Raw genomic sequence first — 16,126 nt, 5'->3', positions numbered from 1 at the left:
GCTGGATGGATGGGTGAATGGATGGATGGATGGATGGATGGATGGATGGATGGATGGATGGATGGATGGATGGATGAAAGTCATCTCAGAGCCATTCAATTGGTTCTGGCAGTGCCACTGGATTTGCAGGTTGTGGTAAGGTTGCACTCATTGGTCATGGGGTCTAGTGAATGAGAAGCAGGGTGAAAAGCAGGAAACAAGGTTCTAGACCCAACTCTGTCACAGCAACTTCTCTGGTCTTCTGTCAAATGGAGACACTTCCTGTGCATCCTAACTAGTAGAATACTGATGACAGAATAATAGTAGCCACAGATAAGAATCTACCCCAAAAGCAGGTCATTGTTGCCATTTTTGCAGACTTTTGAGAGATTTTTCTCTCTGAACACAGCAGCTGATGGCATTAGGAAACTTACTTAAGGGGGTCTTAGACTGACAGGGAGCCCCAGGTCCACATCCTTCCTCTCTGTCTACCCTGACCCGAAGTCACTGCCACCCCATCGGATTGACTGCCAAGATTGTGATTACGGTTCAAGGGAGGATTAACATGAAATGACAGGATGACATGGACATATTCAAATAATCACGTTGGGCTGAAGTTTAGATTTAACAAATCTGAAATATGTGCAGATTTACAAGCCTAAACTGCTGGAGGTCTTTAATAAAAAGGCATGTTGTTCTTATATTGCTCAAAACTGCTTTGTTGGAAAGGGACCTGTATTGGGCATGACACGTGGATATTTGCGTATGTGTCCTCTTGGCATGTATATTACTGCATCCCTCAAATGCCTTAAGGGGCAAGAAAGGAGATCTGTGAAGATATTAAGCATACTGCATTTGTGGGAAGATGTAATCTAATTTCCGCTTGGAATTCATTTGTTTGCCATTTGCAGCAAGGCCCAGCCCAGTTGAGTACAATTTATTTCAGGAATTGCCTCAAAGATTTGGACTCAATCTGGTACACAAAAAATACTTGGAAGAAGCTTGTTGTTTAGATTTGTACACAAAGGTACAAATGCCTGGTGTGCTTTGAGGTGGTTTCTCCCACCTGGACCCCTCATGTGTTTCCTGGCACTTGGCCTGTGTGCACACATGAGTGGTCACCCCAGGACAGTGGGGGCTGTATCATCTCTCCTGCCCTGAGTCCAAGGAAGTGGCCTCACAGGGACGTACCCAGCTGGTGTCTCTCCGTCTCACCCTTCACATTGAAGGAATTACTGTCTGTCCCCAAATGCAGTCATTAAAATGAGTGAAGTAACAATCATTGAGTTATATTTTTTGAAAAGACGTTCTCAGCATTTAATTATTGGTTGTGGCGTGAGAGGATTAAGATAAGTTGATAATGCCGACTTTATGTAATTTATTTTTACTAGGCAATTACTGGCTGCATTACATCCTGGCAGCAAGGTATTGTGGGGCATCTTATTAAGCATAAAGCCAGTAAACACTGATGAACAATTTTGCTGAACTAGGCATGCAATTTAGAAAGCAATAATACACAAATCCAATTTGGTACACAATGGATACCGCGGCACGTCAGCACATGTAACTATCACCGCCTGCAAATTAAATTGGGACGGCCCTTTTTGCAACAGCACCGGCCAAGATTAAATATATTTCCCCCTCAATTTAACAAGTTGCTGACCACAAATATAAATATGTGCGTATGTGTTTGTGGCCCTGTGTTGCAGATGCACACTATATGTGGGAAGCCGATCTGGTGTTCTAACTCTTCTCTCCCGTGCTCCACACAGGCCACAAGTGGGAGAAGAACCTGGCCTTGAGTCGAGAGCTGGACGTCAGCATTGCTTTGACAGGGAAGGCCAGCAAAACCAGCCCCGCGGTGACGGCTCTGGCCGTGTCCAGGTAAGCGTGGCCTTGTTTCTCTGGGTCTCCAGCAGAGGGCACTGCAGCCACCTCTAGGAAAGCCCCAGTGGCTCTGAGTCCAGGCCACCTCGCCAAGGAGGCCACCTCACTCCAGGACGGGCCCCACCAAGCACAGGATGCAGCCCGTGTGGCTGTGTAGAGCCCCAGGAAATGTTTTTCAGGGTTTTGTTGTTGTTTGTTTTGCTTGTAACTCACACATGCCCTTGCTCTCTTGCTCTTGAATATCCATACATTCATTAAGAAATCCAAGAGGTAGAAGTCTATTGTTTTGTAATTTTATCCTAAAGAGAGCCTTTTCCCCTGAGTTCCACTGCCGACTGTAACATTTGGTGTGATGATTATCCTTCATTAACAGAAAGTGCCTTCTGAGGGCTCTTAGCTGCTGTAGCATAGCCAAGCGTCAGTCCTGACACTTCATACCCGTTATTTGACTCGTAGTTGGAGGTAGTTACTGTCATTAACATCCTTGTACACACGGGGAGGTGCAGCCTCAGGGGTCGCTGACCTTGCAGAGCTGGCCTTCCTTCTTCCCTCCCTGGCATGGCGTGGCTGTTCTGGCATTCTTGGTGGGGACACTACACAGTGTTTTAGATGATGGGTGGGGTAGAGTGGGGTGGGGTGGGCATGGTGGTAGGGCCAGAGCCACACTTTTTGCAGATAATTTGCCATTTGTTCTGCCCTAGTCCTGGCTATATCTCTGGCGGGACAGGAGACTCATCTGGAGGCGCTGGAGAGAGGCAGAGCCTCGTCCTGCTCCCTGGGGCCTGAGCTTCCCCACAGTGCTGTGGGAGCCACCACCCTCACAGCTCAAATGCTCTCCCCTCCCCCAAGTGGAAACCTTCTCCATTCCTCCCACTACCTCCCCTGCCTCAGGAGAAATTAGGCCAGGGGCAAGCTCTGCTGCGCCCCGGATAGAGCCCCAGAGTTGCAATATCCCGTGTGCTGGTGAGGACAAGTCGTCCTGTCCCTCTAACATTCTTGTCTTTTCTTTCTCTTCCCAAGAAACCAGACTAAACTCCTGGTTGGTGATGAGAAGGGGAGAATATTCTGCTGGTCTGCAGATGGATAGGAAGAGAGAGGCAGCAGAGGCTCTGGCACTGCAGTGCCAGACTGAGGGCGGCAGAGGTGACTGGGGCCTGAGCTCTGCCTACAGAGGAAACCCCCAGGGCCTCCCTCGCCACAACTCTCAAGGAAGGGCCTCTGGCAATCAGAGCTCTGCACCCCAACCTTCTCCACGGCCCATGGGAATTCTATGAAAAAGATGAGCACACACACTCGGAGGGCTGAGCAGCACTCTGGAAACTATGACTTGGTGATGCCCAGCTGCACACGAAATTACACATGACTCACCTTATTAAGGGCTATTGCACTGAAAAAAAAAACAGATGGGGTTGCTTACTGGAAATTATTGTATTGTCTTTATTTTATTAAAGCAACTATGTTCTAAATGCAGAAGGGCTCTTGAGTTTTAAATTGCCACTCTATTTCACTTACAATGCTGCCTTTCTAAGTATTTGTGTTTCTGTCCTGAGAAAGGCAGGAAGGCTTCAGGGAAGCACATCTGCCTGCACAGCCTCACCCAGCCCCTACCCATCTTCCATCTTGGACACTGGCTCTTCCCCCACTTGCCCATAGTGTAGGGGCCTGAGAAGTGAGGGGCCACTGTGAAGAAAGCTCAGCCTCTGTGACTGAGCCACAGGACATGGCTGTGGGTGCTGCCCATGGCAGACTCAGGGAGGATGGCCTGGGGTGATACACCCGCTTTGGTGACACACCCACCCCTATCTCCACAGCCTGCAACAGACAGGGGTTCCAGCCAGCTCCTGGCCCAGCAGTCTCTTCCCAGGGCCCTGGTCCACACTCAGCTTCTGAGCTGCAGTTCTTCCTGGAGAAACCTGCACTGCTGTGTGACTTTTGTTTTCCACCTGAAAATGTATGGCAGGTGGGTTAGTTACGCGTGCCCCTCTGAGGAATTCCAGTACCTTCTAGTGCCTGGGTTATTCTGATATTGGTCACTGGGCATCAGAGGTCTCACCCTCACTCTAATGTCTCCTCCTCACTCCAAGATTTGCAGAGCTCCTCAAAAGGGAAATCCAGCTGCCTTTTTAATAAAGTCAAGCTCAGGTGGACACACAGCGACTTGGGGAGATTAAGCTTACAAGCTTCAACTCCTCTTTCAGAGATCTCCCTTCCAGGGGCCAGGTGGGGATCCTGATCTTCCCCATGTCTCTAAACTCTGCAAAGGCCCTGAAGGGGGTCCTCACCTAATTTAGCCCAGGCCTAGGGATAGCAGGAATGTGCACTTCATGTCTTATGCCCTGTGGGGCATCTGGCCTCCAGGGGCAACAAGTTGATTAAAAGATAAATATTAAGAAAGTAGAACTGGTGTGCAGCCATGTCAAAAATAGTGAGAGATGGTTAGGATACTCTGATTCCTCTGTAAACTCTGAGGCTTTGCAAAGGAGAAGATGAAGGAGACCCTTCTCAGGTCCAGAGCACCCCTCCCCGGGTGAGAAACGCTTGTGTCTGACCCCAGTGCCAAGGATCACACCACCTCCCACACCGTCCGCACACGCTATTAGCAGACAGCCCATTTGCAATCCCCTGGTTGGTCTGGGACTGCACTGAAGGACCATAAATTTAAGAGCAGAGAGCACCACTCCCCACGAAGGCCAAGAAGCAGGGTCATAAATATCAAGGCTGAGCCTGCTGGCATTTTTCAAAATACATCGCAGCATCACCCAGGGCTGACAAGGTCTGCTGGCCAAAAGGCTGTCTTCAACTCCTTCATTTAAGTGTTTTTACCTCTTGTTCCCCTCAAATCACAGGGAAAATTAGGAGACAGTATTGAGTCCTATTGCTGGGGTCCTGGGGATGTGGTGTCTACAAACAAATGTGACTTGAGGTGAAAGGGCTAAAATGGACACCTCAGGCCCTAGGGAAGGCAGAGGGGACATTCAGCTGTATCAGTCGGGTGGGGCTGCCATAACAATATTAAACAGAAATTCATTTCTTCACAGTTCTGGAGGCTGGAAGTCCAAGATCAAGGTGTCACAGGGTTGGTTTCTTTTGAGGCCTTTCTCTTGGTTTGCAGACGACCACCTTCTCCCTGCGCCCTCACCTCGGCTGTCCTCTGTGCACGTCTGTGTCTTCATCTCCGCTTATAAGGATGCCAGTCATACGGGATTAGGGCCCACCCATATGACCCCATTTCAACTGTCTCCAAGTACAGTCACATTTGGAGGTACTGGGGGTTAGGATGTCAACACAGAACCGCTCCAGGGACACAATTCAGCTGCCTATGGCACTGGCTGAAGGAGGTAGCCCTGGAGCCAGGCCTGGAACCTGCTGAGACAGACAGATGGGTTTGCAGGAAGACCGGGCTGCATCGGCAAAGGTGCAGGGTGAGTCAGGCTGGGGGTGTGAAGAAGAGCGGACAAGGGCACAAGGGATGAGGCTGAGAGGTGGACGGGCTGCTGCTCCTGGCTGTGGGGTAGACTCTGGTTACTGGATGGCGTGAGTGCAAGTGAGGCTGGCAGACGTGGCCGCCCACCCACAGAGCTGCATTCCTCATGCCAGCTCCCAGAAGGTGCCCCACAAGAGTCGGCCAAGTAAACGGACATGTAGACGAATGAATGAGTCTTGGTGGCAGATGTGTCAGAACAGGTGGTCCTGGGATGGCAAGGTCAAACAGCAGCCCCTCCATGGGCAGGGTGAAGCAAAATGGAGCGAAGAGGTGGGACTAATGAGAGGAAATTGTAAATGTCATGCCCCGGGCTCGGGACATGACAGGGGACGAAGCCAGGAGCTTGGGAGTTTGTGGTGAAACCGTGAACGCCGTTGTCAGAAGCTGGAAGCTTCAGAGGCATCTATGAATCGGACAGGCTGTGGATGAGAACGCCCATGGAGGAGCTGGGGAGGCTGCAGGAGACAGGCTCCATGCTGAGCTGCTCCAGTGGGGTCCTCCAGGCTTAGTTCACATTGCAGGGAGGAGGGAAGCCGCTCTGCACCGAAACCCAGGAGACAGCACATGCACCCTTTGGCCCGCACAGATGTGGCCCTGCTGTAGACTCCCGAGGCGTCGGAAGCAGAGTCCACTGCTGGAGGCGAGGGCAGGGGGCAGTCAAGCATGGATGCGGCTGCAGAGGAAAGCGCCGGGGGCAAGTGAGGCCCAGGCTCCAAAAGCTCTGGGTGACTCCAATGACAGGAGTCCCCTGCTGCCCCAGTGGTCTACAATGTCTGGCCAGCAGAGTTGGGGGCTCCTGACAGCTGTCAGTGGTTGAGGGAGCCCAGGGCAGAGGCCTGGGTTGCAGGGAGAGGAGAGAACAGGCTCAGTGCCCAGGCCCACAGCTGAGGTAGCCAGGGAAGAAGCCACGGGCACAGCCTGCCTGGGGCCCAGGAGCAGGACCATGCAGACACCGGCCTCACCAGCACACCAAGTCCAGTGGGGACTAGGGGAACCATCTCAGCACCGCATAGTATCTAGAGGCCGAGACAGGAGGACAGGCATATGCACAGTGAGTGGGTAAGAAGGAGGCCAGGCCGCCTGAGCGTCAGGCCCAGCTCCACACTTCCACCAGCCTTGGCTGCAGCTTCTGCATCTGTGAAATGGGATCCTGGTATCCACCTCAGGGCTCCTAGGGAGAGTAACATCATATCTTCTTATTTTATAATAAAATAAAATAACAGTGGATGAGGCAAACAACAGACTGCCTATTCTGCTGTGACACAAGCTCTTGGCTGCTTCACTCACCAGTGTTTTTCTTGCTCAGCCAGTCCCTGTGCCAGGGCGCTGGGGATGGAGGAACCCTGAGCCTGGGACACAGAGAACATGGGACAGCAGGCGCAAGACCTGGCAGGCCCTGCACCCAAGGCTAACCAGGCTGGAGCAGGGCAGGCACGCTTCAGTTGTGCTTCTTCAGAAATGTCCGGGAAAGGAGGGCCAGCTCTCAGGCTCCCCCGGGCCCACAGACTTTGTACCTGCTCATGGGGAGCAGAAGCCTCAGGCTGCATGTGTCACCCTTTCCCAGGGAGCACAGGTCCTGGAGTCCCCACTGGGTTTGGAGGAACTCCAGCACTGACAGCAGCAGGCTGGGGTGAGGGTGGAGGCAGGCATTGCTGCCCACCCTGTAGTCTCAGGACAGATGGCCTGTGAGGGGCTTCCCCAGCCTCTGGGGTCAGAGACCCCCATATCCCACTCACTTTTCACTTTTGAGCTCAGCTCCTAGACAACAGCCATGCCCCGCTCTCCCCCAGCAGAAGTCCCCTCATGGAACACCCACCTCTGGTTTCTGCATTTTCCACATCCTCTAAGAGGCCAGGGAAGGGCAACCCAGGGCGATTGATGGGCATCCTTCCCACTGCGGGTACCCAGGAAATCAGGGATCTCGGGCACCACTGTGCTTGCCTGAGACCAGCATCCAGGCATGCTGGAGTCCCTCTGGGAGGTGAGTTCACCCACAAGGCGGGCCGCACACTAAAGCTGTGCCCATCTCTCCACCTGGACAGGCCTGGCCAGACTGGGTCATACTTATGCTAACAAAGTAGTCGTTGCTCATCAGAGATTCAACTTTTCCCAGGTGTCTTGCATTTGCGTTTGCTAAGTCTGGCCGTCCTGCTCCCTGGACCTCTTAGGCGCAGGAAGGATGGTGCCTTGTCAGCAGGCCTGGGAGACGCATAAGTACTCAGTGTGTGACCCATGAAGTGCTTGTATTCAATGAACTGAAATTCAACAACAGAAGCTCTTGGAGGGACCATGTGGGGCTCTCTGTGCCACTGACAAAGTTTCCAGGGCTTTCTGTGTACCTCCATGACGACCCCATGGGAACCACAACCCCTACCCCACGCGGGTCTTCTTCTTCTATTCCTTTGAGCTCAGGGATCCTGGGAGCGAAGTTCAGTCCTCTGGAAGCCCCTGTGACAGCAACTTCCTCCCCCAAACTCAGTCAGCAGCTGAGAGTCGTATCCTGAGAACCCAGTCATGGGGCCTACAGAGAACTCAAAGATTGGATTTAACCACATTAAAATGCAGCCAAGCACAGCACATATGGGGAGGAATAGGCTCTTCATATGAAAATCCTGATGAAATTTGTTTAGCATAAAATCAAATCTCTCTAAGCTAAAATCTGTTTTGCTTTAGTAAGTTCTTGGGTACACATCCACATCCCATACCCGGATCAGGGTGTGTGTGTGTGTGTGTGTGTGTGTGCGCGCGCAAGCTCATATGTGATTGTGTTGTTTCCAGTTGTTCCCTTATTGGATGCTGCCTGAAGCACCTTCATGACTTTCTTAGTAAACAGGAAGACCCTCCAAATTGCGTCCTTCCCCCGAGACCCTGAAGGCTCAAAGAACACTGTTGTATCCTGATTTGAGATCTCTGCCCTGAAACTGGTTGATGTGGAGACTCCACTTGTCCACGACATTTTACTGCCTTTTGCCAGAAATGCACCACCATAAATATACAACTCTATGATGACTTGGAAGTGGAATGTGCCACCAAATCATGCAGCACACACTTTGCATCCCTGTGGCCTTTGCCCAGGCTGTAAGCACCAATGGATATTCACTAAAATCAGTGTGGTGACTTTATCTTAACTATCCATCCAAGCAGTTGTTCATTCATTCATTCGTTCATTTGTTCATTCATTCATTCATTCATTCATTCATTCTTCATTAATGTATCCACTAGTATTTAACAAGGATTCACTGCATACCTACCTGTTCCCAGCCAGGCTGTGAGCCTGATGGAGAGAGGCTGTCTGGACACAGATGCCTGAAACATAACTTTCCAGAGTCTCTGGCCATCAGGAGACACACAGATCCTCTAACCCTGCCACTTTGCACATGTGGAAGCCAGGGTCCAGAGAAAGGAAGGGACTTGCCTAAGGTCACATAGCAGGTCAGTGGCAGAACCTGGTCAAAGCTCCAGGTTTACTCCCCACCCCAAAGCTGCAGTACCAAGTACCTAAGGCCTTGGGTTCCTTAGGGTGGGCCACTGGCAGAATGAAATCCAAACAGCCTGCCTCTCCCTGGAGCCTTGGATGTCAAGAACAGCTGGCTCTCCCCACCTCACAATGAAACACAAAGAAAGAAGAAAAGGTTCATATGCTTTTGAAAAATAGAACAAAATGCACCAGAATCTTTGTGTCATAGAGGCCAGCTTGAATTCCTCCTGCAACAAGGAGCTCACTACTACAGGAAACAGCCCCCCCACGACAACAAGGCTCATTCTTGCTGGGAGCACAGGCCACGCAGGCCCCTCCATGAGGCAGCCTCAGCCTCAGAGCCCCTCAGAGCAGAGCCTTCCTCCTCCTCCTCCTCCTCCTCCTCCTCCTCCTCTTGCAGAGAGCATCAGGAAGCCAGTCGCTCTCACAGTACCATCTGCTGCACGTCCAGGCTCTTGGGGCTTTGCACACCCTCAGCCTCAGCTGCCTTTTCCTATGCTTGTTGTTTCATAAAATAGAAGTAATAATTACTGACTTTATAAGTTGCTTGGAAAGTTAAAATGAGATAACTCTGTGTCAAGTTCTTAGTACAGGGCAGGAGTTCAGGAGGTAATGATGATGATGGTTATTAGTATAAATGTAGTTTGTGATACAGGGCCTGGTAAGAGAATAGTGACTTCCTTCTCATTTCTTCTCTCCCCTCTCAGAGGCATTGCCTCCTCATTCAAATGTTCACCAAATATTTCTCATTCCCATACCACCTTCAGGATTTTTTGACATCATCTGTGCAACAATATTCTCAGTATTTGTCATTAACTTCAGTCTTTTGGATAGAAAAAATGCTTGTCTATGCCTGCCTTACAACCATCTCATGGTACTTTAGGGGGTCCCTGAGCCATACTCTGGGACATCTGTCCTAACCCAAGATCCTGGGGCAGGCATGTGTTTTGTTGGAAAGCAGATGGCCTAGAAGAGACCCCAGGTATGTCCACCTGAGCTAGGTGAGCTCAGCCAGAGTGGAAAAAGGACCCACTGATCCCACCTGTCATGCCGTGCCTTCCATTGCACCCGGGAGAAAGAGGCATGAGGCTGTGGTGCATGTCTACAGGCTGACCCCTGGGTTCCAGGCCTGCCTTTCTTTCAAGAGCTAGGTAACTTTGGGGGAAACTGGCTGATCTACTAGCTCATCAGTGTCTTCTGCAAAACAGTAATCAGGGAACCATTTCATAGAGCTTTTGTGAGGATCTGAGGAGAAATTGCATGTGAGGTGGGAATCCGGTGCCGGGAACTTGAGACGTGCTCAGTTATGCAATAATGACAATGAAAGGTATCATAACCATTATTATAAGATCATGTAAGTCCAGTCTCCGTGTGGTCAGCAACAGGAAGGAAGTATCTTTCTACCGGTCCATCAGGCCGAAAACCTCCGAGACATCTGTGAGTATGCCCCTCCCTTATGTCCCATGTCTAAGCTCACAGGACATCTCAGCCCCAAAAAACTGTCAGAAATTGAAACTAAACTCTTGATATCACTTAGAAACACATCAGAAATATGAACTACTTAGGACTAATATGACCAAAATACATATAATCTGAAAACTAAAAAAACATTGTTAAGGGAAATCAAAGACCTATATAAATGGAGAGCTACACCGTAACCATAGATTAAGAGACCCAATATTGTTGAGATGGCAGTTCTCCCCAAATTGAGCTACAGACTCAACCTAATCCCAGTGAAAATTACAATGAGCTTTTTTGTAGAAACTGACAAACTGATTCTGAAATTCATATGGAAATGCAAAGTGCCTAGAATAAGTTAGAGCCTAAAAACAATGAATGAAGAACAAAGTTAGAGGATTTACATTACATGATTTCAACTTATTAGAAAGCTTCAGTAATCAAGACAGTGTGCTGTTGACGTTGAGGACAGAGAAATCAATGGAACAGAATGGAGTCCAGAAACAAACCCACGTGTGGTTAACTGACTTTGAAATATGTGCCAAGGAAATACAGTGGAAGAAAGAGCCCTTTCATCAAACAGCGTAGGAACAGTGAGTATCCATGTGCAATGACAAAAACAGAACTGTGACTGACACCTCATGCCATCAAGAAAAATTAATTTAAAATAAATTGTAGACCTAAAAGTGAAACCTAAAATTGTAAAACTTCTAGAAGAAAACCTAGGAAAACTTCTTTGTAAACTGGAGTTATTCAAATCATCAATTAAGAAAAAAAAATGATGAATTGAACTTTGTCAGACTTAAGATCTCCAGGTCATTGAAAGACACTGTATTAGTCAGGGTTCTTTAAAGGGACAGAACTAATGGGATATACACACACACACACACACACACACACACACACACACACACACACATACACATATATGTATACACACATACATACATATATGTATACATATTCATACATATATGCATCTATACACACATATACATACATATATATGTGTGTGTGTGTATATATAAAGGGGAGTTTATTAAGTATTAACTTACATGATCACGAAGTCCCACAATAGGCTGTCTGCAAGCTGAGGTGCAAGGTGAGCCAGTCCGAGTCCCAAAACTGAAGAATTTGGGGTCCAGTGTTTGAGGGCAGGAAGAATCCAGCACGGGAGACAGACATAGGCTGGGAGGCTAGGCCAGTCTTGCCTTTCACATTTTTCTGACTGCTTTATATTTTCTGGCAGCTGATAGATTGTGCCCACCAGATTAAGGGTGGGTCTGCCTTCCCCACCCCACTGACTCGAATATTAATCTCCTTTGGCAACACCCTCACAGACACACCCAGGATCAATACTTTTTTCAATCCAATTAAGTTGATGCTCATTATTAACCACCACAAGTCCACCCCTTGTCAACTTGAACCCACACACATCTCCTGATATCATACATAATCTTCAAATAAAGAGAACAATAAGTTCATAATTACACCTAACATAATACAACTATCCTTTGTACAATCAGAAACACACCAATCCCCAACCCAAGTACTATTACATGAAATTAACAATACTTAAATGCTGATATTAAGTCAATAAATCTTATGTCACATGTTAAAGAAAAAGGAAATAGAATGAAGATATTTTCTTAGTACAAGTGTATACATGCACAAACTTGTTTTTAGCAAAAGAAGGAGGAAACATTCATGACAGGTACAGTCCTTGTTTCTGCAGCTGGTCATGTAGTTGTAGCTGGTATCTATGACTACCTTCTTCAACTACCCATTCTGGATTCCCTCTGCCTTCAGCAAGCACCTCAGCAGGTCATGTTTTTTTTCCTGGTGGAATGACCCAAACCTTCATTCCTGAGGGGTCTAGGTCATTTGTAGTCCTGCCTGAATTGGGCTGTTGTAGTTTCCCATTGACCTTAATCACAGGGCATGCTAATACTAGGAGACACCCAAATGGATCTCCCATATTCCATGCATACTCTTCCTTACCTCCGTTATGGAGTAGTAGACTGATTCCATCTTGATAGTCCAGGTCAATCACCCCAGTCAACACTATAACTCCTTTCTTAGCCTGTTGAAGGAGCCCAAAGTGTCCAGGTGACAATCTTAACTTTCAGTTTAATGGAATTGTTGTTGTGTTTCTGGTGGCAGTGTTCCTCTCTCTGGAACTAAGACCTCTAGGCCAGCAGAACGTAATGTCATGGGAACAGGAAGGAAAAATTTTGTTAGTGGATCACTAGGGGTGATGGTGAATGGTGTCACTTCCACTTCCACCCCTTGATTCTTTTACCCATGAATCCTAGCTATGAGACAAACCGTGTCATATATTGGACACTGATTCAGAGCATACACAGCTTTCTGGAGAACTTTGTCCCAGCCCTCCAATTTATTGTCACCTAGCTGGTGTTGTAATTGTGACTTCAAAAGTCCATTTCTACCATTCTATCAATCCAGCTGCTACAGGATGATGGGGAACATGGTAAGACCAGTGAATTCCATAAGCATGAGCCCGCTGCTGCACTTTTTTAGCCACAAAGTGAGTGCCTTGGTCAGAGGCAATGCTGTGTGGAATACCATGATGGTGGACAAGGCACTCTGTGAATCCACGGATGGTAGTCTTGGCAGAAGCATTGCATATAGGATAGGCAAACCCATATCCAGAGTAAGTATCTATTCCAGTGAGGAAAAACCTCTGCCATTTCCATGATGGAAGAGGTCCAATAAAATCAACCATCCACCAGGTAGCTGACTAATCACCCCGAAGAATAGTGCCATATAGAGGGCTCAATGTTGGTCTCTGCTGCTGGCAAATTGGGCACTCAGCAGTGGCCATAGCCAGGTCAGCCTTGGTGAGTGGAAGGCTGACCATGTTGCTGAGTCCATGCGTAACCTCCATCCCTGCCACCATGGCCACTTTGTTCATGTGCCCTTTGGGCGATGACAGGGGTGGCTGGGGAAAGAGGCTGAGTGGCGTCCACAGAAACAGAATGGGTCATCCTATCCACTTGATTATTAAAATCTTCCTCGCTGAGGTCACCCGTTAGTGAGTGCTCACATGGGATACAAGCATCTTTACGGTTTTTGACTACTCCAAGAGGTCTGTCCACATACCTCTTCCCCAAATTTCTTTGTCACCATTTTTCTAATCATGCTTCTTTCAAGTACCTGATCATCAAGCCAAACCATTGGCTACAGCCCATGAATCAGTATATAATTGCACATCTGGCCATTTCTCTTCCATGCAAAGTGCACAACCAGGTGCACTGCTCAAAGTTCTGCCCACTGGGGAGATTTCTCTTCACCACTGTCTTTCAGGGATGTCCTAGAAAGGGGCTATAGTGCTGCAGCTGTCCACTTTTGGGTGGTGCCTGTATATCATGCAGAACCATCTGTGATGGTTCTCTTCCTTCCTCTGTCAGCTGATCATAGGGAACTCCCCATGAGGCCATGGGTGTAGGCTGGGGGAGAGAAGGCAGGGTAGCAGGAGTGCAGACCATGGGCATTTGAGTCACTTCCTCATGTAACTTACTTGTGCCTTCAGGACCCGCTGGAGCCTGATCACATATATGCCACTTCCATTTGATAATGGAATGCTGCTGTGCATGACCCACTTTATGGCTAGATGGATCAGAAAGCACCCAGTTCATGATAGGTAGTTCAGGTCGCATGGTGACTTGATGACCCATAGTCAAAAGTTCAGTTTCCACCAAAGCTGGGTAACAGACCAAGAGCTCTTTCTCAAAAGGAGAGTAGTTATCTCCAGAAGATGGCAGAACCTTGCTCCAAAATCCTAGAGGCCTCCTCTATGATTCATCTACAGGGGCCTGCCAAAGGCTCCAAACAGCATCCCTATCTGCCACTGACACCTCACACACCACTGGATTGCTGGGTCATATGGCTTAAGTGGCAGAGCAGCTTTCACAGCAGCCTGGACCTGTTGCAGAGCCTTTTCCTGTTCTGAACTTCACTCAAAACTGGCAGCCTTTTAGGTCACTGGATAAATGGGCGAGAGTAACACACCCAAATGAGGAACGTGTTGCCTCCAAAACCCAAATAGGCCCACTAGGCATTGTGCCTCTTTCTTGATTATAAGAGAGGCCAAATGCAGCAACTTACCCTTTACCTTTGAAGGAATATCTCGACAGGCCCCACACCACTGGAACCCTAGAAATTTTACTCAGGTAGAAGGTCCCTGAATTTTAGTCAGATTTATTTCCCATCCTCTGGCAGGCAAATGTCTCACCAATAAATCCAGTGTGTTTGCTACTTCCTGCTTTTTGGATCCAATCAACATAATGTCGTCAATGTAATAGACCAAAGTGATATCTTGCAGAAGTCAAAAGCCATCAAGGTCTCTCCTAATAAGATTATGACACAAAGCTGGAAAGTTGTTATACCTCTGAGATAGGACAGTAAAGGTATATTGCTGGCCTTGCCAACTGAAGGCAAATTGCTTCTGGTGGGCCTTATGGACAGGAATGGAGAAAAAGGCATTTGCCAAGTCAATGGCTGCATAGCAGGTACCAGGAAATGTATTAATTTGCTCAAGCAATGAAACCACATCTAGTACAGCAGCTGCAACTGGAGTCACCACTTGGTTAAGCTTACAATAATCCACTGTCACTGTCATTCTCCAAGATCCATCTGTGTTCTGCACAGGCCAAATGGGAGAATTGAATAGTGATGTGGTGGGAATCGCTACCCCTGCATCTTTCAAGTCCTTGATGGTGGCACTAATCTCCGCAATCCCTCCAGGGATGCAATATTGGTTTTGATTTACTATTTTTCTCGTTATTTTTCTAGGTAGAGGAAGCTCTAATGGCTTCCATTTTGCGTTTCCCACCACAATAGCCCTACCCTACCAGTCAGAGAGCCAATGGGGGGTTCTGCCAGCTGCTAAGTATGTCTATGCCAATTATGCATTCTGGCACTGGGGAAATGACCACAGGATGAGTCTGGGGACCCACTGGACCCACTGTAAGTCGGACCTGAGCTAAAACTCCATTAATTACCTGACCTCCATAAGACCCTACTTTAACTAGCAGACCACAATATCTTTTGGGTCCCCTGGAATCAGTGTCAGCTCAGAGCCAATATCCAGTAGTCCCCCAAATATATGATCATTTCCCTTTCTCCAGTGCACCGTTACCCTGGTAAAAGGCCATAGGTCTCCTTGGGGAAGGATGGGAGAAAGACTCATTGCATAAATTGTCAGTAACGTAGTGGGGTCCTTCCTCAAGGGGACTCAGCCTCCCTTCATTCAAGGGGTTATGGGTCTGTAAACTGGCTTAAGTCTGGAAATTGATTGAGAGGCAGATTCTTTGTTTCTGTAACTCAAATTAGTCCTTTGTCCATAGAAGTTTTCTGCTTGTATAAATTAAGTAGGAATACAGTACACTTCCTATCAATTTCACTTCTAGGAACACTGTGATTAATTAGCCAGTGCCAGAGTTCTACACGAGTCAGGCTATTCTGATTGTTGCTTTGCCTCTGCTGTCCATTATGGTAGCTACACCCACCTTGCCTTTGATGGTTGAGTGCCGCCACTTGGCCTCCACCACCTCAGGATCCAACTATTCCCATTGTATTTAAGTTTTGTAGTTGATTGACTGTGGTTCCCACCATTAGATCTGACTTGCATAGGAGAGCAATTACAGGGCTCTTCAAAGATGCAGGTGCTGTCCTTGCAAATCTATCTTGCAAGGCATGGGTCAAGGGTATATCTTCTGGACCCTCCCAGCTTGGATCAGTAGATCTAAAGTGACTAATCCACTCCACCATCCCAATCTCCCTAAGCCTTTGGAGCCCTTCCTCTACATTAAACCAAC

The 16,126-nt window shown here is 48.2% G+C and overlaps 2 protein-coding genes across 5 annotated transcripts in view; one reads left to right on the top strand and one right to left on the bottom strand.

The window, feature by feature from the left end:
* Positions 1–3,339, top strand: part of WDFY4 (WDFY family member 4) — a 300,326-nt gene extending 296,987 nt beyond the window's left edge. For all 4 annotated transcript variants that reach the window (XM_030940063.1, XM_030940062.1, XM_010382862.2 and 1 more), the window contains 2 exons: positions 1,752–1,863; positions 2,887–3,339. In XM_030940063.1, coding sequence (XP_030795923.1) covers positions 1,752–1,863; positions 2,887–2,953 — 179 coding nt within the window. In that variant the 3' untranslated portion in view covers positions 2,954–3,339. The remainder of the gene's footprint in view (positions 1–1,751; positions 1,864–2,886) is intronic.
* Positions 1–16,126, bottom strand: part of VSTM4 (V-set and transmembrane domain containing 4) — a 138,791-nt gene that overhangs the window by 7,293 nt on the left and 115,372 nt on the right. The gene's annotated exons all lie outside the window — the stretch shown is intronic.

Source organism: Rhinopithecus roxellana, chromosome 11 (assembly GCF_007565055.1).
Source record: "Rhinopithecus roxellana isolate Shanxi Qingling chromosome 11, ASM756505v1, whole genome shotgun sequence".
Classification (NCBI taxonomy): Eukaryota; Metazoa; Chordata; class Mammalia; order Primates; family Cercopithecidae; genus Rhinopithecus; species Rhinopithecus roxellana.
Note: the sequence above shows the minus strand (reverse complement) of the source record. Positions and strands in the feature narration are given on the sequence as shown.